At 48.5% G+C, this 23,684-nt stretch overlaps 4 protein-coding genes across 8 annotated transcripts in view; 2 read left to right on the plus strand and 2 right to left on the minus strand.

The window, feature by feature from the left end:
• The first annotated feature begins 181 nt into the window (after nt 1-181).
• PRICKLE4 (prickle planar cell polarity protein 4) lies at nt 182-6,816 on the plus strand. Of its 4 annotated transcripts, none has more exons than XM_043907440.1 (8): nt 182-700; nt 1,741-2,053; nt 2,633-2,776; nt 3,428-3,535; nt 4,302-4,439; nt 4,732-4,935; nt 5,503-5,707; nt 6,180-6,816. In XM_043907440.1, exons 3-8 carry the CDS (start codon nt 2,645-2,647, stop codon nt 6,551-6,553), a joined length of 1,161 nt encoding a protein of 386 aa, XP_043763375.1. In that variant the 5' UTR covers nt 182-700; nt 1,741-2,053; nt 2,633-2,644; the 3' UTR covers nt 6,554-6,816. The 4 variants fall into 4 exon arrangements, with proteins under 4 accessions (XP_043763375.1, XP_043763378.1, XP_043763377.1 ...); XM_043907443.1 differs by having other exon boundaries at nt 182-604; XM_043907442.1 differs by lacking the exon at nt 1,741-2,053.
• Nucleotides 6,817-6,987: 171 nt separating this feature from the next.
• TOMM6 (translocase of outer mitochondrial membrane 6) lies at nt 6,988-8,429 on the plus strand. The gene is made up of 3 exons (XM_043907454.1): nt 6,988-7,266; nt 7,797-7,902; nt 8,120-8,429. Exons 1-2 carry the CDS (start codon nt 7,139-7,141, stop codon nt 7,891-7,893), a joined length of 225 nt encoding a protein of 74 aa, XP_043763389.1. The 5' UTR covers nt 6,988-7,138; the 3' UTR covers nt 7,894-7,902; nt 8,120-8,429.
• On the minus strand, nt 8,428-22,283 carry USP49 (ubiquitin specific peptidase 49). Its single transcript, XM_043907433.1, has 5 exons — nt 20,943-22,283; nt 19,459-19,663; nt 16,502-16,610; nt 15,750-15,955; nt 8,428-14,727 (listed from the first exon to the last, which is right to left on the minus strand). The coding sequence occupies exons 1-5, from the start codon at nt 22,281-22,283 to the stop codon at nt 14,537-14,539; spliced, it is 2,052 nt and encodes a 683-aa protein (XP_043763368.1). The 3' UTR covers nt 8,428-14,536.
• Nucleotides 22,220-23,684, minus strand: part of MED20 (mediator complex subunit 20) — a 69,568-nt gene continuing 68,103 nt past the window's right edge. The window contains exon 5 of one of the 2 annotated variants that reach the window (XM_043907452.1): nt 22,220-22,311. In XM_043907452.1, coding sequence (XP_043763387.1) covers nt 22,276-22,311 — 36 coding nt within the window. In that variant the 3' untranslated portion in view covers nt 22,220-22,275. The remainder of the gene's footprint in view (nt 22,312-23,684) is intronic. The other variant, XM_043907453.1, reaches the window with a different exon arrangement.

The raw sequence follows: 23,684 nt of genomic DNA on the forward strand, positions 1-23,684 counted from the left end.
GGTGGGACCAAAGGTTTCCACTCCCAGGATCAGAAGAAGGACCGGAGCCGGGGGCGGGACCGGGGAGAAACACGAAGGATGGGGGAGGGACTTGAAGGGATGGAACAAGGGACCCCAGAAAAGGGCTGGGGACAAGGGGGAGGGAACTAGGTAGGGGTGGGGACACACAGACAAGGGCGGGCCTAGGAGACCAGCAGGAAGGTCTGGGGGGACCTGCAGGCTTCGAAAGGTGTTCTGTTCAGCGAGTGCTTGAGGACCCGGCATAATGATGGCTCCTGGGTGTCTGCTCAGCGCCCGCAGAGATGCGGTTCCAGGACTAAGCCCACGGGCGTGGGGGCAGTGGAGCCTGCACCGTTTTCACCCGAGATCCCTCAAATGCCTTCCTTCACGTAGCAGCTCTAGGCCCTTCCCCGAGCCGTCGGGCCCTACCAGCCCGGGGGAGGTGGACGGGGCCCGCGGGGCGGGGAGGGGGTTGCTGGGAGAGGAAGGGCCGCGCTCCCGGGGGCGGGCAGAGGCGGGCGCCTAGATCTGGAGGTGGAGACTGGGTGAGGGGCCCGACCGCGGCGTCTGTCCAGAACCGCCCAGACACCAGCGCTCAGCAAGGGTGAGACCCCAGCGGAGTCCCGTCCCCTCTCCTAAACTTCAGCAGCCGGACTGGGAACCCCAACTGACGGGAACCACACCGCGTCCCGCTTCGGAGGTGGGCCCCGAGAAACCCAAGAAAAAACCTGGGGATCTGTCAAGAGTGCATTTGGCAGGACCAGAAACTTCTCGAACCTTTCTTCCTCTCACTGTCCGGGGAAATCTTTCATCCCTTACACCCCACCCCCCAACTTCCCAATCCCTAGCCTCTGCCCTCCAGGAAAGTAGAACTCCTGAGCCCGTTTACACCTGCGCCCGACGGGGAGGGGGTTCAGTCTTGTCTTATTTGTAAGGGGGGGAGGAGAATTCTGGAAGGAATCCAGCATGTTAGTAAGATGGAGTCCAGTGCTAAGTGAACGTGGAGTTATGCAGTCCTGGGGTGGGGACTGAGGGTGAGGTGTGAAGACTGATTTCTGAGCGTTGGTCCTGTGTGAGACGATTTCATGCAAACTAGAACCTGGAAAAGAGGGTCTCAGTCCCCTCCTGGCCCTGCTTTCCACAGGAAAGCTGACCTGGGGGAAAGAACAGGAAGGGAGCAGATGGGTGTGGGGCCAGGAAGCTGGGAAGGGTGGCAGACAGGAGGGCTCGGGGCTGGGAAGCCATAGAATTTTTATGGTCCAAACCCTGTACCCAGCCCTAAAGCTGGGTCTTACGGAGGCTAGGGATTTGATGATCCCTTCTGGTGCCCTGCTGCCATCCCAGCTCTCAAAGGCAACTTCCTCCTCTAAAGCTTCCCTTAGCCTTCTCATGTGACTAATTTCTAATGTAACTAACTTCTCAGGCAAGTTAGTTAACCTCAGTTTGTTTCAACTGCAAAATGGGATAATGGAAACTACTTCACAGGATTGTTGTGAGGATGGATTATGTAAGATGCTAGAAAAGTCTCTGCATGCAGTGGGTGCTAAATCGCTTCAGTGGGTTGCCATGCCCTCCTCCAGGGGATCTTCCCCACCCAGGGATTGGACCTGAGTCTCCTCTGACTCCTGCATTGGCAAGGGGCTTCTTTACCACTAGCACCACCCTGGAAGCCCCAGAAAAGTATCTGGCACAGAGTAAATATTCTAGAAAAGTTTTTTGTTTTTTTTTTTTTCTTCCTAGGATGCTGTGTCTATCTGCTCAGAATCCTGGCCCCTTGCTGGCTGGTTTCATCGATGCCTGACCCAGTAGACGATGAGCTTGTTGTGGGCAGGGCTCATCCCTTTACCACTTCAGTAGTCACCTCCCATCTCCAAGATAATGTAGCCATAGCAGGGCTCACCCAGAGGAGGGCTGAAGAATTGCACTTAGAATTATCCAGTGAAGTTGCTACTAGAGATGGACGTTAGAAGCATAGGATTTTCATCTGTCCTGGAAGAGCTGATAGACCAGATGAGGAGCTGAGAGAGGCACAGCGGGCAAAGAGGAACATTAGGTGAGAAATCTGGGGACACTCACTGTACCTATTTCTGGAGCATAGGGGAAGGTGAGCTGGTATGGGCTGGAGAGACTAAGAAGGGTCTCCTGGTGAAGTGGTTCTTTCACCTGGCTGAAGCCTACAGCAGGAGAAGTGGGGAGAGATGAGGAAGCAGGCTTCCTGGGTGCTGAGTGCCCAGTGAGGAACAGTGGGAGTTATGACTGGGGAGGTGGGGAACAGGGGCCAGTCTACCCAAAGGCTCACGGAGAAAGCGGCTTGTCTCCCTCTTCCATTACAGGCCTCTGCTTTCCTCCATCCCAATGCTGGGAGACCTAGAGTTGGAGCTTCAGAAACTCTGGAGCTGAAAGCTTTGGCCTCAAGATCTGACTCTGCCATTTACTAGCTTTGTGACCTTGAGCAGACCACTTACACTTACTGAGCCTCAGTTGGGCCATCTGTAAAATGGTGACCAGAATACTACCTAACTCATGTAGTTGATGGGAGGACTGAAGGAGATAACGCCTGTAAAGCACTTAGCCAGCCTAGCGCATTGTAATGGTCAGATAAATGGGAGGCCTCTTGCTGTTTTCTGTGCAGACTTTACCACCAATGTCACTGCTGAATTCTGGCTGGCCCCACCAAGTAAAGAGGCTGGCCTCTCCGGAGCTGAATCCACCAGTCAACTCAGACAGCAACCCAGACCACATGCCCAAGGAGGATCCTGAGGAGACTTCTGCTCAGGTGGGAGGAGTCCTGCCCTTCCCTCTGAGATTGACATCCACTTCATCCTTTGGACCTCTTCCCATTTCCACCCAGTGGGAGGTAGTTGGCCTTTGTGCCCAGCTTCTTGCAGCCCTTTTCCTTTGCAGGAATCCCTGTTCCTATAGCCCCCTCAGAACACAGGGGTTCAACTTCTCTGTCTTATTTTTTTTTCCAATTTGGTTCTGCTGTACAGCTTGTAGAATCTTAGTTCCCCCACCAGGGATTGAACCTGGGACCTTGGCAATGAAAGCACAGAGTCCTAACCACTGGACCACAAGGAAATTCTTCAACTTCCTTAAACTTATTCACACATATACATGAATTCTTTCCTACGGGGCTTATGTTGCCAAAGCAGAACCTAGGGGGTTTGGCCCTAAGGAGTGAAGGGGGTGATTTCAAGCATAAGAAGGGAAGATGTTTTGGGGTGTGTCCTGCTAACTTGCCTCAGTGAGACCACAAACACGAGAATGGATCAAATGTCTCTGTGATCTTGAAGGAAGATTCTCCAAATTCAGGAGAGGGTGGACATTGTTCCAGATTGATGAAGAGGTGGCAATGTAGGAGGGAGGGCGGAAGGGGAGGGAAGGACAAACCAAGCTCTGCCCTTCTCCCTTTGCTGTGTTTCCTCAGGATCCTGAAGTTCTGAGCTGGGGGCACCCTGGCCTGGATACCACCCCAGCCCCCAGTTGGCCTGGGCTCCGGAGCCTCCTGCAGCAGCTCCCTCCACAGGACAGCGATGTGGGCCTCCCTTTCCCCAGCTTTCCTCTCTCTTGCCTTCCTCTCTTTACTTACTGTGGGAAGAAGCAAGGTACAGAAGGGAGGGAGGCACAAATTTACGGCCAAGATATGCCACTAATTGGGGGAAGTCATCCCCCCACCCCTGGCCTAAGCTTTCAGGTCTACACAATGTGGGCAGTGACATCCGCTCTGCCCACCACCATGCTTAGCTGAAGAGCAAATGAGAAAATGAACATGACCAGCTTTTGAACCTGATAATGGAATGTACAAATGTAGAGCGTATGGTGGTTAAGTATTTATTGAGGCCCCTGTGTGCCCAGCCTAAAGGCTTACAATTCAGTTGGGGAGGCCAGGCAGGAGAATATGGAATAGGGGAAATCCAGTGGGAAGTGATATTGAGCTAAAGCTCATTGGGAGCCAGGATCTAAATACTGGGTTGGCCAAAAAGTCCATTTGGGTTCTTCCATTCGATGTTACGGAAAATCCTGAATGAACATTTTGGCCAACCCAGTACAGGAAGATGGGCTAAGTGCAGGGGCCGTCAGGACCTGAGCGATCACCATTCCTTTGGGAAATGGGGAAATGAGAGGTAGATGTATTCCGCCTCTCTGCCATCTCCTCAGTGCTCATCTGAGCTGTTATTTCCTGCAGCTCATTGAGGTTTTACAGTCTTTCTTTGACCAAACAACTAAACCTCCTCTCTCCAGTCAAACTTCAATCTTGCCTGCTGGGGCTCTCCCAGTTACGTGGACACCTATTTCTGCAGGAGCGCTACTGCCTGGCCCTTGGGGAGGAGGAGCTGGCCGAGCTGCGGCTCTTCTGTGCCCAACAGAGGCGGGAGGCCCTGGGACAGGGGGTGGCCCGCCTGGTACCTCTCAAGCTTGAAGAATGCACCTGTGAAAATGTATGTAACACCTGACCTGGCTACCATATTCCCCTTCCTCCTCTCTTTGCCCTCTCACTGCTGCAGAAGGGGATGGTTTTGGGGACTTTGGAGAGGAAAAGGGGTTTGGGGATTGACAGTTTGGCAACATTCAGGAAAAAGGGAAACCAAATGTAGGGCTTCTCGGTGGAGCCTGCAGTGGAGGTGGGTTTGCTGGAGGTGTGGGAAGAACAGTTAGTTTTGGGGTTGGGATGGAAGAGCTTGGAGGTTGGCATATGCAGCCTGTGACCAGCCCAGCACCCACGCCCTGCAGTGCAGGCAGCGGCTGAGGCCAGGGGAGTACGGAGTGTTTGCAGCTCGGGCAGGAGAGCGGCGCTGCTGGCACCAGGCTTGCTTTGCCTGCCAGGCCTGTGGCCAGGCCCTGATCAACCTCATCTACTTCTACCACAATGGGCGTCTTTACTGTGGCCGTCATCACGCAGAGCTGTTGCGGCCTCGCTGCCCGGCTTGTGACCAGGTACAACCTTGAAGGGAGGGGCTGGAGGGGGTCTGCCCAGGGTTAAGAATGGCAGGGTGCAAGGGGACGCCTCTTTCAGTACCACGGACTCGGGAACAGAGAACTGGAAACCAGCCTGGGACTTCTGTATTTGCCCTGCTCTGACTTTTGAGCTCTGGGCACCTGGGACCCGTTGCCTTTGTGCCCTCCCCCACCACAAGCAGAGTCCCCCCAATTTTCTTGGGCTGAATCCCTCCAGAGCAGGGACTCTAGGATAGACGATCATCTCAGTACGCTAGTGCTGTGCCTGCTCCAGCGAGGAACTCGTTCAGTGTCTGCACAAGAGGCAGTATGGAAACCTGGGTTGGGCGTCCAGGCAACCCGGGTCGCACTTCTTCAGGATGTGCCACCTGCTAGCTGGGGGATCCTGGCTAAGCCAATCAGCCCTCCCCGCGTCCGAGAGTGTTTGAGTAGATCAAATGGGAATGTCTGTAGACGTGCTTTAGCGTCACCTGGGTATAAGGCGTGGTTATTGGATGAATGAATGAGTGAATGAATGAATGAACCGTTCCCCTCTCCCTCTCTCAGCTGATTTTCTCCCGGCGCTGCACCGAGGCCGAGGGACGGCACTGGCACGAAAACCACTTCTGCTGCCAGGACTGCGCCGGGCCCTTGGGCGGGGGACGTTATGCCCTGCCGGGGGGCGGCCCCTGCTGCCCCAGCTGCTTTGAGCGTCGCTATTCGGATGCGGGTTCGAGTCCGGCCCCGACACTGGAAAGCAGGGCGTCCCCGGGTAAGGGAGGAGAAGGTGAAGATCAAAGGGGAAGGGGGCAGCGGCTTGGGCTGGGCTGAGCGGGGTGGTTCTCCCCGGCTGGGACCCTCACCCCGGTCCCACGCCGTCCCGCCCCTCCAGCAGCGCCCCCGTGCCCCCCACCGCACCCCCAGACCCGAGCTTCGGGGCCCGCAGCTCTCACCGCGCGTCCCTGGCCGGCGCGCTCCGAGGGCCTCCAGAACCCACCCCGCGCCGCCGTTGGGGCTGCGGCACGGGACTCGCTCCTGGGCTGGGGCCGCGGCCGCCCTCTGCTGGGCGGAGGCGGGGAGGGGCGGGAGCCGGGAGCGGACCCACAGCGGCGGCGCGCACGGCTCGGGGCGGGGCGGGAGGCTGGGCCCTGACTGGGACTGGCTTCTGACCACTGCCCCGCCCGAATCTGGGAGAAGGAGACTCGCGGCTCTGAGATGGGCGTTTCTGACCCCGCCCGGAACAGGAGAGGAGGGGCTCTGCAGAGTTGGAGATCCGGACTGCGCCCAGCCGAACACCGCGATCATCTCCCGGGCAACCCTGCTCGCCACTGCCGCCAGCTCCAGTCTGGAAACACGGAGCAGGATGCTTGGATCCAGCGCAGAGCAGGAGTATCGAGCTGGGGACCACACGGAGGCACGCCAAGGGCAAGCGCAGGGCCGCCTAGAGACGCCCCTTGATCCCAAGGAGGATGCTCCATGTCCCACCTGCTCCTCTTCCTCTGAATCGGAACCCGAAGGCTTTTTCTTAGGCCAGCGCCTTCCCCGGCCTTGGGAGACCCCGGCCCCTTTCCGAACTGAGGACAGCGACACCTCCAGGAGGCACTGTACCATTTGCTAGTGGCGCAGCCTGGAGAAAGGGGGGCTTGGGGGGGGGGGGGTGGGATCTGTAAGGCGAGAGAGCGAGGCTCTCCTACCCCTCTAAGTCCTAGACTGAATGCCATCAGGACCAAGTCTGGGGAGGGTCGGCGAGATGACAGGTTTGAGTGCTTCCTCTCAGCCCGCGCACTTTATGACTCTTCATGGAGACTCTCGGAGAAGCCCATTCCTCAAAGCTACGCATCCCCAGCTGAGTGCCCCTGCCCCACCCCCACAGGCTGGGAGGCCCCATCCCCAGCGTCCTCCTCCCGAACCAATGAAGTGATCACTTGGAGAACACCTGGACTGTGAGCGGGTGCGCCAGCCGAAGGCCAGGAGGGAGCTGGAGGTGGAACCCGACCAGGGAGACTGGAGCGGGGCGGCGCTCCATCCCTGGCCGAGGTGGCAGACGCGCACCCGGGAAGTTCTGCAGGCGCCTGTGGGAGCGCGAGCCGCGGCGCCCTCTGTCGGCCGGTAGCCGGCGGAAGTGTGAGGCCGGAAGTTGCGTAATCTGTCGGCGCCCGCCCGGTGCGTGGTGAGCGTTCCTACGGAGCGCGGAGCTGCTGCCATGGCTTCCAGTGGGACAGGCGTGACCGCTGCGGGCTCAGCAAATGAAGCTCCCGAAATTCCAGACAACGTGGGGGACTGGCTTCGGGGCGTCTACCGCTTCGCCACCGACAGGAATGACTTCCGGAGGTAACCGAGGCCCGGGGGTCGGTCCCTCTCCTGCCCTTCGCGCGCGTTATGCGTACCCCTGGATTTCCCTTCCTCCGGGCTGGTAAATCCGATTTTTTTTTTACACCACCCACATCTTGGCCTCTTTGTGGCTCTGGCTGTGCTTTGCTGAGGTCTTTGATGGAGGATGTCCGTGCTGCCGAAGCACTCTTTTCAGTCACCGGGCTCTGTTTAGAGAATCTGCTCACGGGGACCCTGGGGGAGGGGGCGCCAACAAACAGGCTTTTTGCCCCTGGACAAGTGTTCAATTGGCCTTTGCATTTGACCCTGCTCTTATTAGACGTAGAAACGAACCTTAAATAACCATGTGGTCTTGGCAGCCTATTATGTACCGATCAGTGCTCCTAAGATTCTGAAGTGCTTTTGCCTCAGGAGGGGACGGTTTCTTTCTTGTGTGGTGATGGGAACCACCCCCACCCCCCAAGTCTGTTGTTAACCAAAGACACGTGACTCGGTGACCACAGGGTTAATGGGATGCGTTCTTTTTCTAGGAACTTGATTCTCAATTTGGGACTCTTTGCTGCTGGAGTTTGGTTGGCCAGAAATTTGAGTGACATTGACCTAATGGCACCTCAGCCTGGGGTCTAGCCTGTGAAGGTAAGCACTGACCACTGTTCTTTCAGAAGTCCTAGAGGCTGGGAGAAGAAATAACTTAGATCAACTGTTCACAGACTGATAGGAAAGAGACCTGACAAAAGACCCTTGGCTGTTCCTAGTTAGATATGTTTCCAGATGTTGCAAGGGCTTTGAGTCTCTTAGCAATTTTTACTCCAGTAATATTACGTTTCTAATGCCACCTGTTGTCTGATTGCAGACACATGGAACCCCTGTGCTGTACTCGACCCCTTCAAAAACAGCCTCCAATCTGTGACCATCACAAGACTTGCCCTGCTGGCGGCTGAAGTTTGATCCAGAGGGCACCTTCCCTTCCCTGCCTTCCTTCTCTTTGCTGAGTCCACTCAGGACACCCTTCTCTGGTCAGCAGGCAGCCTTCAGCTAAAGTGTTGTCTTCTGTTCTGTAAAATGCTGTACATAGTTACTAAGTTTCTGCAGGGGATTATCTTTGCTCTTGTCCTGAGGAATAATCTAATAGTATTTTAACAAATAAAGCGTGTACACAAAGACATTTTATTCTTTTAATAAGAAAACTTCAGCTTACAAAAACAAGATGTAAAAAGTCAAGATTTACAAAAATCATAAAAACATGATTTATATTTCACACTCAAAAGAGACAGGAACAAGTCCCAAACATGGATTTTAACAGATGGTTTGCTTCATAGTAAAAGAAAAAAAGAAATGGAAACTAGCCACCATACAGTGATGTTAGCATAGGTAATAGCTTATTCTTGAGGAATTTCCATTTTTGAGCAGGACTATGGGAAGAAGCCATTTGGTGTTGCATAGCATTTCAGTGCACCAGGTGGGTTTTCCAGGCACCAGGGAGGCATTGTAGCTATAATACAGTGGGATTTGAGGGCAGTAATGTGCAGGTGGAGGCAAGGTGTGAGTAAGCCTGGGCAGTGGGCTCTGAAGCAACACTGCTTGAGAAAGCTTCCTTCACAAGTAAAGAGATATTTTCTGACCCTAAAATTCAGGGTAGTGCCACTGTCCAGGAGTTTGGGGTTCTTTGGAAATGGAGTATGTAAGAAACTGGCATGGAAAGAATGATGTAGGCTTAGAAAGGTGTGGACATAGAGACAGGCTCCCCTTGGCAATTTTTTCTAGTTGATTTGCTCTACTAGGTGTTTAAAAAATATACATACTACTTTTTTGTGCCAAGTCTCCTCTGGAACTAGTATGGGATTAAAGGACAAGAATTGGGAAGGAGGGTCAGTATAAATGTACCACAGTGGCCTAACTGTAAGTTGACAGGTGTTATCTCTAGCAGTCTGTTCACTAAAGGTAAATAGAATAAAATGGTCCTTCTTGACCCTGCTGGCGTAAATCTGGTTAAGAAAGCTGTTAAGAGAATTAGGTTTTTTATATGTTAAAGAAAAGCACCATTTTCTTATGAGCTCTAATCAGGGAGGTCCTGTCTGTTAGGAGAAAGGAGTTTGAGCCTGTATGAATTGAGGCCTGTGGCTGGCTTAACATGAGGTCAGGATCCTTTAAGAATCTACATAGGGATCACGGATGCTCTGACAAGTTTATATCTTACTAGGCTGTTAAGATGAGGAAAAGTAACATACATTAAGTAAGGCTTGGGTTTGAAGCCATTGCCCCCCAAATGGTGACCAGGAAGGAAACTTTTAAGCCCTGTCAGCCTGCATCAGACCACTGCTAAGCCTAGAAATACCAGCACCTGTTGTTCTTTATAGGAGTGAAACTTACATCCTTGAAGTCCGCTACCTGAGCTACTCATAATTGTGAAAAGTTCTATTTGATAGCAATTTCCAAAGGTAAAATTCAAAGCATGGCCAACATTAAACACATGGCAGCTTCCAAAAGCATAATTCAAGTTTCACTTAAAATGTAATGTTTTAGCTTCAAGTAACAAACAGTGTTGCTATTGGTTTATAAAGCCATAAGCTGATAAGGTAAAGTTTCATTTCAACTGGCTTAATTCCTGAAAATGATAAGAATTTAGCAGGTTAAAGCTACCAAATCTACACCAAATTTTGATGGATAATTATGAATTCTGTAAATGAAAATCCTGGCTTTCACCATTTCAACACAACATTTTTCCTCAAGGGAAGTCAGTTTTACATCCTGTCATGAGCTGTTTAGCCCAGGCTAGTTAACACTACTATGAAGATCTCCTACACTACCTAGTTAGATCTGAAATAGAAACACGCCAGCAGTAGCAATGGAAACAGTCCGCAAAAATGACCATTCACTTCAGTGCTCTGGTGACGGAGGTGTGCTTAGAGCAGTGTTTGGGTTGAATACACAGTGGTTAAAGTCAAAGTCTTAGACCAAGAAAATGGTTATTTAAACATGGAAGATAAAAACTAAACTCACAGTCATATTTAGAAGGCGCTTTTCAAAAAAGAATCAACCACCAGGGAGATGCATACTTACCTGGTAAGGAAACTAAGTGGCCATGGGAGGTTTTATTCCAAAGATACAACCTCCTCACCTAATTAGGCCAGTCCTTAGGCTGAGGGACCCAATTATCAAATGTGCTTTGAGTAAGCTTTTTGAACACCCTTTGGTGAAGACTCAGGAGCTCAGTGGAAACCTTAAAGGTCGGAGTAAAAGGAACACGCTGTTTACAGCCCTGCAGGTGAGTAGGCTGGGTCTTCTCTTCCACAGCTACTCAGTACCATCCCCGTCAGTGGGACTGGGTTGCTGGGACAGGTTCTTTGAGCCTTCGTTTTTGCATATTACACAGTGCACTGGCTTGCCTTACAATCTAAAGGTTCACATATAGGGGATTGTGTTTTACACTGCTTCCTGAAACTTTGTGCAAAAGAACTTCAGAACTAATGAAGGTACCACTTCAGGAGGAACGGTTTTTGTTTGACTTGTACCATACGTTGCCTAGCATTAGAAAAACTAAAATACCTTTTTCTGAACATTTGTGCTCTCCCAACCAGCTGGAAAAGTAACCCTTCCACTTAAAAGAAAACCTCAGATAGGGATATGTTTAGGAAGGGGAAGCCCTCCCAGCCTGATTTTAAAAAGGCCTGAGTTAATGTTTGGAACATAAAAGGGGTGGTATAAAAGGATAGGGTAGATAGTTTGCCTTGAAAAGGAGACACTGATGAATAATCAAACACAAAGGTTTTGGACATTACAGTAGAATTTTCAGAACTTGCTGGTAATAATTTGCTTTCACACACACAAGATACGAAATGTTTTTAAAAAGTGATACCAAATGTCCTTTACACTATACAGACCCATTTGCCACTTGAAATGACAAGAAAGAATCCTTTCCCTTAATCTTTTCAATCCCATGCAAACCATAATTAGGTACAAGGCACCAAATTTTATGAATTGTATAAAATTAGTTCACAAAGCTTTATCAGTACGTAAAACAAACTCCATTTCTCCCCCCCTGCCCACCCATATCCCACCCCACCCCCCACACACCCAACCAAGTCATTCTGTACTACTGTCAACCTCTCACGTTTATGCTGGGACCTGGCTAGGGCTGTGCCCCACTGCCTGCCAACCCACCTCATTAGTTCTTACACTTGGATGGAACTGGAATCACAGCCAGAGTGGAAAACGCACAATCATTGACTCTAGAAACCTTGACATTAAAAACAAAAATAAACTCTGCTATTGAGTCCATAGGACACATTAACACTTCTATAGTTCCCAATTTTATTCATGACATTTTAAGAGACATCTGGAAATTCTTTACAGTGTGGCACTGTCCCCGTCAGCCTGAGAGGGACTGGATCAAAGCAGGCAAGAGGTCTGCCATCTTGAATAAGAGCTTCAGTTCCTAGCCATTGAGGGCATTCCTAATTTTTTTTTTTTTTTTTTAACACTAGCATGAATGCTTATCTCCGAGGCAACCACAAGTATGAGAGTCAAGCTAGATTGAGGTAAAAATTTGAGGGCCAGGGTGCATTCATCTTGGCTGGCTACAGCAGAAAGTAAACACACCAGCCAACTACAAAGGGTTCCTAGAACAGGGCTGTAACTACTTGTCTGGGAGAGGAGCAGGCCCGTAAGGTTCAGTTAGGAGATCTTGGATTTGATTTGGCAGCATCTAGTCAACTTCCACCTGGTTCTTATTTTCTTTACAATGTTTTGACTTAAAGTAAGATGCAACTAAGAAATTCATCTACTTCCAGTATGTAAATAAATTAAAGGCAAAGGGACATTTCCCTCACAACAGCCATTGGCTTATGCAGCAGGAAACTTTTTCTTTAATAAAAATCTCCATAAATACTAACTTCTCAACAGCGTCTATTGCTGCTGCCTCTGGGTACCTGAGGTGTCTGACTGCAGGGGCACCTTCAAGTGTGTGCAGCTCTTTGAGGACTCTGGTATTGGTTTCTGTTCCAACTCACTTCAAATGATTTTATTAATTTGAAGCACTTACCCTATTAATACAAAGTCCTTAGTCTGCTTAATTCTTAACTTTTGGTATAAAACTTTTTAAAAATTAAATTGGAAGATGTTTTAATTTTCCATGAGATGTTTTTCTCATTCCCCACCCCCCAGACAGCCTGAGGGATTTAGTAGATGCTGTATAGTATTTCTCCATTTGTCAGTTCTCTTTTTCTAGAATAATAAAGATAGCATTCATTGAAAGATGAGGCACAATTTATATTTTCCTTCCCTTTTTACTTTTTTTTTTTTAAAGTCAGTGAGCTTTTCTCTTGCCACAAAAGGTCATCACCAATCATGCCAACTTAAAAATGTGGATCTAGAGACTATAGCCTCATATCAGAGCCTCTGGCAGCATGGGCGGCTGTGACACTTTAAAACAGTGTCCAAGTGAGGGTAAGCCCGGGCCAAGCTTGTACAAAGAAGCCTGCAGTAGACAATATAAACCAAATAGCATAAAAAATGCCATACGCTATCGCTTCCAAATAAAAGCTAAATATTACAGAAACCTCACAGTGTTGGAAAAAGCAAGTTTAATTTAAAGTATAGTCACTCCCTTTCCTTATCACGGTGAGCCATTTTCTGTCTGATTTCCTCCAAATCTCAGTGCTGTCTGGCAGGTCCTATGGGAGAATTCATCTCAAAAGAGGTCAACAGCAAATGCTATACAGATCTGCTTGGGAAATGTGGTCCTTCAACATTGCTAAAGCCACGCCCCTCATTCTTTAGCCTCTCGCTTCCCAACTTCCCACCCCTCCCCAAACTTCCTTCACATCTACTCCCTTCAGGTGACAGCTGTACTTCTACCTGAACGTTAATATGACCTACTCAGTCAAAAGACGAGCATTCCGAGTGGCAGGCTGAGGCGCTGTGGCACTCCCCAGTGAGAGTTATGGTCGCATTCACTTTTACTAGTGAGTCAAAGTGAAGGACCGAGGAGGGAAATTCAGTGGTGCCCGACAGCGCAGAGGGCTTCTATCTGGGCAATTTCATACCACTTAGAAACTGATCCAGTTTAAAAAAGAAAGTCATATCTTACTAGCACTGAAGTGAAGGACAGGGCACTTGCTTTTTTTCTCTGATGGACTGAGGGTGTGTGGGTAAAGAAACATTAGGGATTAGCAGATTTTGGAGGAAACCAGCCAGGGGTGTCAGCAATAAACTGTTCAGACATACAGGAGGAAGAGTCCTCAGCCTTCGAAAAGCAAAAGCTCCCACACCTTGTGAACAGGAAATAAGCTGCAGGTTAAGAAAAGCTGCATGCTGCACCAAGGTGAGAACGGGGGACAGGCATTTCGATAAGCCCTGGACCACTGGCTCCCCACCCCCACCCTCTGAGTTCTGAGAAAGCCTCAGAAACCTGACCTAAAAAGACCAATTTAAACCAAACTGCATGCTTGCCCTAGACCCGAACCAAGAGTCTGCTACAGAATTGGGTATCCAGGAGTGCACTTAGGCTCAGAGTGCCACAAAGAGCATGTCATGTGCCAGTTTCTTGCTTCCCCATATGAACTGCTCCTTCGTTAGAATGAAGGGATGTTCGTGCCATCTCAGAAGATGTGGAATGATTAAATGACAGCAGCAGCCAGGCAGAATACGACATGTGAAAAACCTCCATTTTGCATGGAGAACTTTGCTCCATGCACCTCCTTCCATTCTTCAGCTGCTATCTCCTAAAAAAGGAAGTCTCTAAATTTTCAACCCTTGAGGACTACTTCCTCTGTAGGAAAAAGTCCTGACTTCACCTCCCGCCTTGGAGCCAATCCCGTCCAGCAAGCTGCCAGCCCAGGGCCCCTCTGTGCTCTCCCCAGTGCTCTGCTGAAGGCTGCTCGCGTCAGGAGGCTCTTCCGGTGCTGCAAGGGGTCCTGATTAGCAGGGGAATCACATAATAGGAAGAAAACACAGCTGGATATGACCAACTCACTCCCTCTTTCCTCCACCCAGATCCCTCTATATTCAGAAGCAACTGTTGAAAGAGTCTTCATAGAAGTTACTCCTTTTGATTTGCTTTAACAAAGGAGGGAATTTTATAAACCCATTTAAAAGAAAGTGACTACAGATTTTGTGATAGGACACCAGACACCCGGCACCTTCTGCTCTAGACCCAGTGAGGCAAACCTAGTAATCTGTTCCTGCAGTAAACCTTATTTCCTGTAAGAGGAAAGATGTACCAATACCAAGAGTTTAAAAGCAAGTCAGTCCTTGATAATGTGCCTCCCATTCAGGGGAAGGTCCGTGGTCTGCCCTCATCGTTGTTGCTGGAATGCACCTGAGTTTGGAGTTGGGTTTCTGAGATTCTTGCATTGCCCTGAACTGTTCTCTGAGTGTAAAAAAGGATGTAGGCTTGAGTTTTGCACACTTCCTCGACACTGCATACATTCAGCTTTGAGTCATTGCAGTGGACCCAAAAACCTAGGAAACCAAATGAAAGAAAGAGAAAATATGACTACCCAACTTAAATTTCAATCAGCAGGCACAAGAGGAGATGAAAAAAGGGACAGAGAAGTTCTGAATAGAGCCAACCTTTGATTGGTGGTGATGGAGGAAGAGATAAGTAAATGAAACCAACAGACTTCCCTGAAACCATTGGTTTTAGCCCCACAAGCCCCACCACAATACTGCTTACAGTATTGACTAATTTTTGTCCTCATTTCATTCAGGCTTTTTCACTGCCCATTAGGGACTTATACAAAGACAGACTGGGGGCTAAGAGATATGAAAAGAAGGGGGAGGGGAGGGGAAATGTACATAGATATAGGTATGGAAGGAAAGGAAAACTTAGAAGGAATAAAGTTATTTTTCACAGGCTCACTCTGGTAGCCACCCCAAGGGCTGAGGGGTTCAAGATGGGTCAACTATTAAAAACACATCCACAACCCACCTGCCTTAGCACAGTAGCTGGGAGGCTCTGCTCTGAGGGACAAGGACTGAAAGAAAGCTCCTTGGGAAGGGCCCTTGGATCCTCACACCTCCCATGTTAAAGAAGGTAATCAGGACATATACTATGTCTGTTACAATACTTGTAAATGCTCAGAAAGTGTCCTCAGCTTTACTATGGGCTGATGCTAGTGAGACTCATAGACTATGAATATGACCACGGAGTAGCTAGGTCATACTATTTATGCAAAACCAAGAAGGAAACAGGTCTGCAGCAGAAGTATTAATAACAGCTATAACCTCTAGCATTAATTGACCATTATGTGCTAGGCAGCATGCTCAGCACTTTTACATGTTAGTTCCCGTCAATTCTTAGAAGAGTTATATGTTGTCACTTAGTGATATATTCAAAATTTGAATCCATCTTTCATAATTCTTTCCACCGTATTTTAATGTATGTAATATCCCCCTACAGATTAAATAAAAGGAGAGGAATGAAATGTGGACAAACCAACCCTTTTTGGTGTCCCCCACCCCACAGAGTAAAGCGCACGCACCTCCCTCTGTGTTGTAGCAATAGGCTGTGTAGTGTCCTGAGCCAAACCCTTTCCCGTGATGCATGACCACTGCGGAGAGATCATAGGCAAAGGTCTCTTTGTCAAGAGAGGAGAGCATGTCCCTGCAGCAGTAAGGTTCCATGGTTAATACCTGGTCAAAGACGACATGGACCCCAATCTTCTCTCGGTGATTACGGCCAGACCACCTGTAACATGGATATAAACTTCTTACCAGTAAGAAATGGCATGTGTGATCATAGGCAGAGGTAGGTAAAACAGAAGTGGAGAAAACTTAACCTGGATTTGGTTTTCACAGCAAGGTAGGGGTACTCAGTGTTCACATATATTTCCTGTGAACATTCAGATGTTCTCTGAAACTAGAAATCCCTAAGCAAGCAATCCAGGCAATACTCTTTGTAGTTTACTTCCTACCCTTCTTTTCACAGATTATCTCATACTTTATTCTGAAGATGGCTCTATATATGCCCACGTGAGGCTATTAAATCTTCAAGCACAGACACCCACTGCAGCCTAGCTGATGTAATAGGGCCGTGAGAGCAGAAGCCCCGTCCCGGCCCCCAGCATCCACTTGCCTCCCCGGGCAGGAACCATACACTCCATGGAAAGCCTAAGGACTCCAGGGAGCAGGCTTCTCCCCCCAGCACCAAAGGCGACATCTGCCCTCACCAAAGCCTCTGAAGGAGCTATTGCCACAGCTCACAGCCACCTGGGATGCCCCAGAGCAAGCTCACCTGAATCTTTTAAGATGCAGCCGGAGGACCTGAGGTAGTCTGTAGATCATTAACTGCTTTCTAGCTTCACTCAGAACAAGGGGTTTTGGATTGGATTTTCGTCGTTTGCCTAGATGGTTTGGGAAGGTATAAGACATGGATCGTGAGGAGACTCATTCTTCCCGAGCTGTGCAGAGACAGTGACTTGCCACCCAATATGCATTCTCCTAGTTTCTCAGCACTTCAACCTCAGTTTTATTTGGGCAGCAAAGTGATTCTCTCTAAGACTGCATTTCCCAGCCTCTCATGCCCACGTGGCATGGCCACGGAAGTTCTGGCTGAGATGAAAGAAATGACTGTGTGGCACTCTGGGGATGGCTGCTTAAAGAAGGCTGATGAAGTTGTAAGGGGCATCCTTTGTCCTTCCCACCGTTTGAAAGGAATCTCAGTTTCCTTTCCTGTGAAATGGGGGATAATGCATGTATTTCAGGTTTAGGGAAAAGGTAAGAGGACACAGGGGCTTTCCCAGTGCTAAACAATCCGCCTGCCAAGGCAGGAGATGCAGGTTCAATCCCTGGGTTGGGAAGATACCCTGGAAGAGGAAATGGCAACCCACTCCAGTATTTCTGCCTGGGAAATCCCATGGACAGAGGAGCCTGGTGGGCTACAGTCCATGGGGTCACAAAGAGTCAGATACAACTTAGCGTTTGAGCATGCACGCATGCAAGAGGCACAGAATTACCAAAGGACAGTGTATTTAAAGAGATTTTTTCCCCACATGACTTGCTTGTGGCCTATACAAATATTTAGAAAATAAACTTCACTGGTTTTATATTTTTATGCCATACTTATTTTCTGAAACATGTTTCTTGGTAACAGCACTGCTAGACATGCAGAACAAGGCTGACAATTGACTAAATATACCCCATTCAAAACAAAACCAATGCTCAGGACTCCAATTTTGTTTCTAAAGATACTGAATTGTGGGTGAAATGCATTTCTAAATTACAGCATGGAAACGGAAATGAAGTTCTCTTAATTTCCATCAGAAGCCTTCTCTATAACCATTTACTGATGACTGCTCTTTTATATTAATTCAGTCAGTGAATGGATAGGAATATAAAATTCATGGTCCACTGTAGTGTCTGCGAATTGTCTCTGAGCTGTTGATACCATGGTCTCAGTGTCTGAGGAGCCTGGCATCTGATTCGAAGTCCTGTCTGTACCGCTTGTGAAAAGTAGCAAATCACAGGCAGATGACGTATCAAGGAGCTTTCTCTGACAATGGAGCTGTTGCTTCTGATGATAGATTGCAGCAACTAGATTGCAGCTTTTACTAGGGCTGGCAGTCATGATATGTGAGGGCATGAGCAGAAAGAGAATTCAAAGAGGGGCCTGGCCTTATTTTACATTCCTGTTCACCAGCAGATTTTTGAAAATTACTGCAGCTCTCTGCCTGGGAATCCTGGCAGTGACTGCTGCTCTCAGCAGAGGGAGTATGTGAGCTAAAATGAAGACAATATAGAATCTGGCTTTGTTTCTCTAAAATGAAGTTCACGAAGAAAAATCACTGATTCAGTTGAGATTGATCAGTTCTGTCTCCCATTTGATTAAGCTGGCTACACAGAAAGGTGAAAGACTGATAGTTTCAAAACTTTCACAAGCAACAGATCAGTGCATCTCATCCCTTCACTATAGCTTTCCTTCCTTGCTATTTGAACCTGTCTACAGAAATACTGATAAATGGGCACATCTGGCAACCAGAAAAACAATCCTTTCTTGGAAAAATAAATAAAAGTGTTTCTTGCCTAATCTATCAGGTCTGAGAATGATAGACTAAGGCTGTTAACATCTTTCTGTTCCCTACAAGTATAAAACTTCATGATTCACTATTTTAAAAAGAAAAAAAATACATATTGTTCTAATAAGATAATTTAAATCACTGCCTTTATATATCTCTATGTAACAGGATAGGTGAGTTTATGCTTAACCAAGTACAGGATTTCACATTTTGTTTTAAAATGGCAAAATGGTATCAGGTGTGACTTTTGATTTTTGACTTGATTCTTCAGAGAGAACAGGTTTTCCACAATTCACTACTTTAAAAAACCATATGCAAAAATATTAAAGGGCTACCATAAAATTGTTATTCCCAAACCAAAACTTGAAGTCTGAACTATAACATGGCTGCACATTGTTCTCAGATCTCTGCACAATCCATTTATCTTAGTTTCCAAATCACTATATGCCAAAACCCCCAAACATCAGCTTCAAAGTATTTGCTCTGCATTTCCTGTGTACATGCTGGGTTAGCAAAAGCATTGTTAATGTGGCAAGACACAGGGTTGGGGGATACATAAGGTGCTCTCAGAACCATACGGAAAAAATTCCACTTTACAATTAAAGCCATGATAGAGAAATACTTCCTTCTGCCCCTTCTGAGATGTGAATCTTTCAGGCATGTGAAAATAATGATGAAGTTGCCATGGAGCAATGTACCATATGACTTCCTCTCTTGGTCTCATTGTACCCTTAGCATCACTTCTGACAGACTTTAATTCAGGATAAAAGCACACTTTTCTAATACATAGCACTCAAACAGGCTATGCCACCTGAATTTAGACTAAATAAGAACTGTCAAACTCTATTCATGAATTTAAGCAGGACCCCCATAACCTATAAAGCTAAATACTCCCATTCTTGGAGTCCCCATTTCAAGGTCCATACTTTCAAATGCCCCTCAAGATAACAACTAACTTCAATCACAGCAGGAATCCAAGGAGGTCCAACTCCTAGGCTTGGTTTTATTTTTTTAATATATAATGTCCATATGCTTTTTCTCAGGAAAATAGGAGGAAAAAAATCTTTAAAATATGCTTTAGAACCACTCAATATTACAGTGTTATTTTTGACTAAAAGGGCAAATGAAATACCTTAAACTGATATTCTAGTTACCCACAGCCTCCCCCAGCACTCACTGTTACACTGGTCACAGGCGTAGATTCTGCCTTCCAGGGCCTCCGTCTCCGTGAACTTGGCCAGCATCTCGGTGAGCAGGCACTCGGTCTGGTTCAAAGGGACAAAGCCCTTTTCTGCGCAGTGATAGCGCTCAGGGAACTCCAGCGACAGATCCCAGAAAGGCTCGACGGTGTTGGATTTGTAACCGCACGACACGCAAGTGACCTAGGACGGAAGGTTAGTTCACGGGCTGTGCAACTTCCATGCTTCCACATTCATGTTTGCTAGCGCATAACAACCAAAGCTAAGTGTATCGTTTTCAAAAAATATTTAGCATTTAAATGATAGATGTAACTTTTAAGAGAATTAGAGCATATTACTTCTGGTATGTATCTCTATGATGCTAGCTGGAACTGGAAAACCACACAGCACAGACAGTATTACCTACTCCCCTTTCTCTCTTCTTCAGTGCCACAGTATTACAGATAGAAGCTATCATGGAGTCATCAAGGCACAGTCTGAGATGGAGAATTTGCCGATTCCTGTCTGCTTCTCTCATCCTCATATTCTTATCCTCCTCTAGACTCTGCTCCTTCCATCCAATCCAGCTTTCCTCTACTTTTGCCCTTGTTTCCAGCAGCATCCCTACACTGATGCCAGTGCTCCAAGAGCCTCGAAGTAGCTTGTGATTTGACCTCCTCCCCCACTATAACCTTCCCAGAGGCACCTTTCTTCCTACAGACTCTCAGGGAGGTTGAGGAAGTGCCGAAAAAACTCCCTTTTCACATGCTGAAAAACAAAAGCCAAAATAAACTTTTCTTCCGAAACATTCTTCTGAAATAAACTTTTCTACTCATCATTCTTTTAAAATCCTAACTACCTCAGTAGCATAGTGTAGAGGTTTTACCTGAATCTCTCCAGTTGCCCACTTTTTAAACTCTATCAATTCTTTCTGCATGCTCTCACAAAGCCTTACCTGAGTCTTCCCTCATATCCTTACATGGCTAAGGAAACGAAAGGTAGTGGGGAACCAGAGGGAGGGTTGCTTAGGCCTTTGGCATCTTCCTAGCCACCTCCCTCCCTTGTAGGTTGAAGAAAGGCTTTAGGAGGAGTGATGCCCTTTCAAACAACCATGGAACCAAGATTATAGGCAAACTCTTCAATTTCCTAAAGCTGATCAAATGGGATGGGATGCCAGCAATGGGTACTTAATTGTAACAATGATAATATTACATTACCGTATCATCATTATAGGTTAAAAGACATTTCCTGAAAGTGAAGTGATAAACTAAAAATCTGCCTGGAAAGACAGGAGGCAAGTTCACCAACGAAGCCCCCACACAGTACTGTGAAAGGCACCGCGGCCGCCCTCCACTGTGCATAGTTACAGCAAACGTACCCTCGTTAGGCCAACAACTTGGGGAAGGCACTCACGGAAGCCTAATACTATACCAGCCCCACTCAAAGCGTGGTGGGCAGTCAAGGCTGTGCCGAGCACACCTACCTGGCTAAGTAGCTGTCCGTGAAATATGGTGTTCACCACCTTTAAGACTTGCTTGGTGAGCTTCCTCTGGGAGAAGGGGATGAGGATTCGGCGCGTCGTGCCCTCAGACTCGAGTTCCTGCTGCACTTTGTGCAAAAGCTCGCAGAGAAACTCCTGCGCGTCCTGCTGGTCGTAGCCGCGGAAGGCGGGGATCAGGCTCCACACTGAGTGAAGCATGGCGAAGGGCGACACCAGGGCCCACTTCCCCGACCACATGACGCGAAAGAGGGTGTGCAGTTCGTGGCAGAGGGAGATGTGCTTCGAGCTGGGCTCCTTGTTCTGAATGAGTTCTAGGCTCCTGCTGAGGGAGGTCCCACCGTTCAAGCAGAGGCCCTCGCGCTCGCAGGCCTCGGCCCCGTCGCTCCCAAGCGACGACAGCTCGGGGGCTGAGCTGCTGGCCGGCCTGCCTGAGAGCGGGGCCTTGCCGTTGGCGGCCCTGGGGAACAGCTGCTCCGTCTTGGACGGGTCGAGGTTCAGAAAGCACTCGCGGAACTTGCGCAGGTGGCTGAGCACCTGTAGGATGGAGTTCATGTAGCAGGTGTTGCCCAGGTTGCGCAGGCCCGTGACGCCGGGCGCCATGGCGGGCGCGCGGCGCGGCGGGGGACGGGGCCCGGCGGGCGCGCGCGCTGCGGGCACGCGCGGCGCGGCGGCGCGGGGCGCGTGCAGCAGCAGGCGCGCGCTCTTGCGCGGAGGGGCGCTGGCCAGCTCCTCCAGCAGCCGTCGCTTCACCTCGAGCCGCCGCTGCCGCGCCGCCTCCTTCTTGCGCTCCAGCGCCTCTTCCCGCCGCCGCTGCTCCAGCTTGGCCTGGCCCCGCGAGGTCTTCTCGAACCAGAGCCGCAGCGTCCTGGCCAGCAGGCGCTGGCGCCGGTACCACAGAGCCGTGAGCATCTGCGGCTGTCCCTGAGGAGCGCGCTGCGGCTGGACGGCGTCCTCGCCCGCCGCCATGGACCGCAGCGTCCGCCCGCGCCTCAGCGGCGGGTCCTGCGTCTGGCCCCTGACCGCCAGGAGGGAGCTTCTCAGCAGCTTCAGGTCCCCCTCCGGGTTGTCGTTGAGCACGTAGTCCTTGCACAGGTAGCAGAACACGTAGAGATCCCGGACCTCCATGGCTAGCGGGTGTCCGGTCTCTTCGAAGTGTTTGAGGGCGTGATCTTCGATGTAGCGGCCGCAGGCCACGTGCGAACACTTGAGACAAGCCCACACCGACTCGGTGGTGGCGCACTCTCGGCAGTACCACTTCTGCGGGTTCAGGATGGAGTGGTCCTGGGCGAGCCGCAACCGCCCTACATGTTTGCATCTATCCATGTCTTAGGGAAGGCTCCACTCTTTCAGCCTGGCACGATAAGGGCCCCCAAAGAGAGAGAGAGAAAAAGAAAAAACTTTCAGCAAAATATTTTTCTAGAAAAAGGCTTGCAACCGGCATCTTCCACTTAGTATTCATTAGTTTTCAGTTCAAAATTGGTTCCTTTGGAAGGAAGTTTTATAAAAGGAAAAAGCAATTTCGGCATAGCCCGGGAATTATAGAAAGACAGTTAAATTCCTTAAAAAAAGGAACAATCATAAAATACTAAATGACAGACCTTACCACTAATGTGTAATTTTACATTTTCTAAGGCTGTTTTAGTTCTTGAGTATCAGCTAAGTAAGGCTGATTTAGAAATGTCATTACCCTCATTTCACATTTCACCCAACTGGCCACTAGGGGAAAGCAGCCCGTATTCTGAGCCATCTCTGAATTGATGATGTCCTGGAAGTGAAAGCCTCTCTGATTCATGGTGACAAGGTCCTCGCTGTATGCAAAAAGGGACTGGGCAGAGGAAAGGCGACGAGAGACAGAGAGCTCACAAACCAGTGATGCCAGATGATGACGCTGGGACCTCATCACAAACCCCAAGAGATGAAGACACTCAAATAAAAAGGTCAATTTCACTGTATTTCAAAGTAAAGATAACAAAATATGGTTAAAGAGAACAAGAGAAATGGTAAGAAAGAGAAAGTCCTTTGCAGTACAACGTAATTTTATTTTCTTGTGTCCAAAGATCCTGGCTAAGTAGGTAGACTGAGCCTCAATCTAACATTTTATTTGTTCTCTGTGGTCTGTAAGTTTGTGCTTCATTTCATATGCTAAAATCTTAAACCCCCTTCCCCCAGGTGATGGTATTAGGAGGTGAGGCCTTTGGAAGATGCTTAAGTCATGAGTGGGTTGACCCTCATGGGATGAGCCTTCAAGAATGGGATTAGTGCTTCTAAAAAGAGCTCCCTCACTCCTTCCTCCATGTGAGAACACAAGTGAAAAGCCAGCCATATGTCTGTGAACCAATTAGTCTTTACCAGATATGGAATCTGGTGCCATGATCTTGGCCTTCCCAGCCTTCAGAACTGTTATGTATAAGCCACCCAGTCTATGGCATTTTTGTTACAGTAACTCTGAGGGACTAAGCCAAAGTGTCTATTTGTAAACAACATTTACATCTTGTAAAAAGGATGGGAAAACATTTACCTTCCTTACTGAAAGACTAAGTAACTACAGAACTAGACAAATCTGACTTAGTGGTATAGTGGCTACTGGTTATTACAGTATTTAACCAAACTATGAGACCAAAAAAAAAAAAGCAAACTTTCCAGATAATGTATGCAAAAATGCTTTCTATTTTTAAAACAGTGGTAACTCACTAAGCATTTTTTTTTTTTTTTGGTCTTTCTAAC

Source organism: Cervus elaphus, chromosome 7, assembly GCF_910594005.1.
Source record: "Cervus elaphus chromosome 7, mCerEla1.1, whole genome shotgun sequence".
NCBI classification, from domain to species: domain Eukaryota; kingdom Metazoa; phylum Chordata; class Mammalia; order Artiodactyla; family Cervidae; genus Cervus; species Cervus elaphus.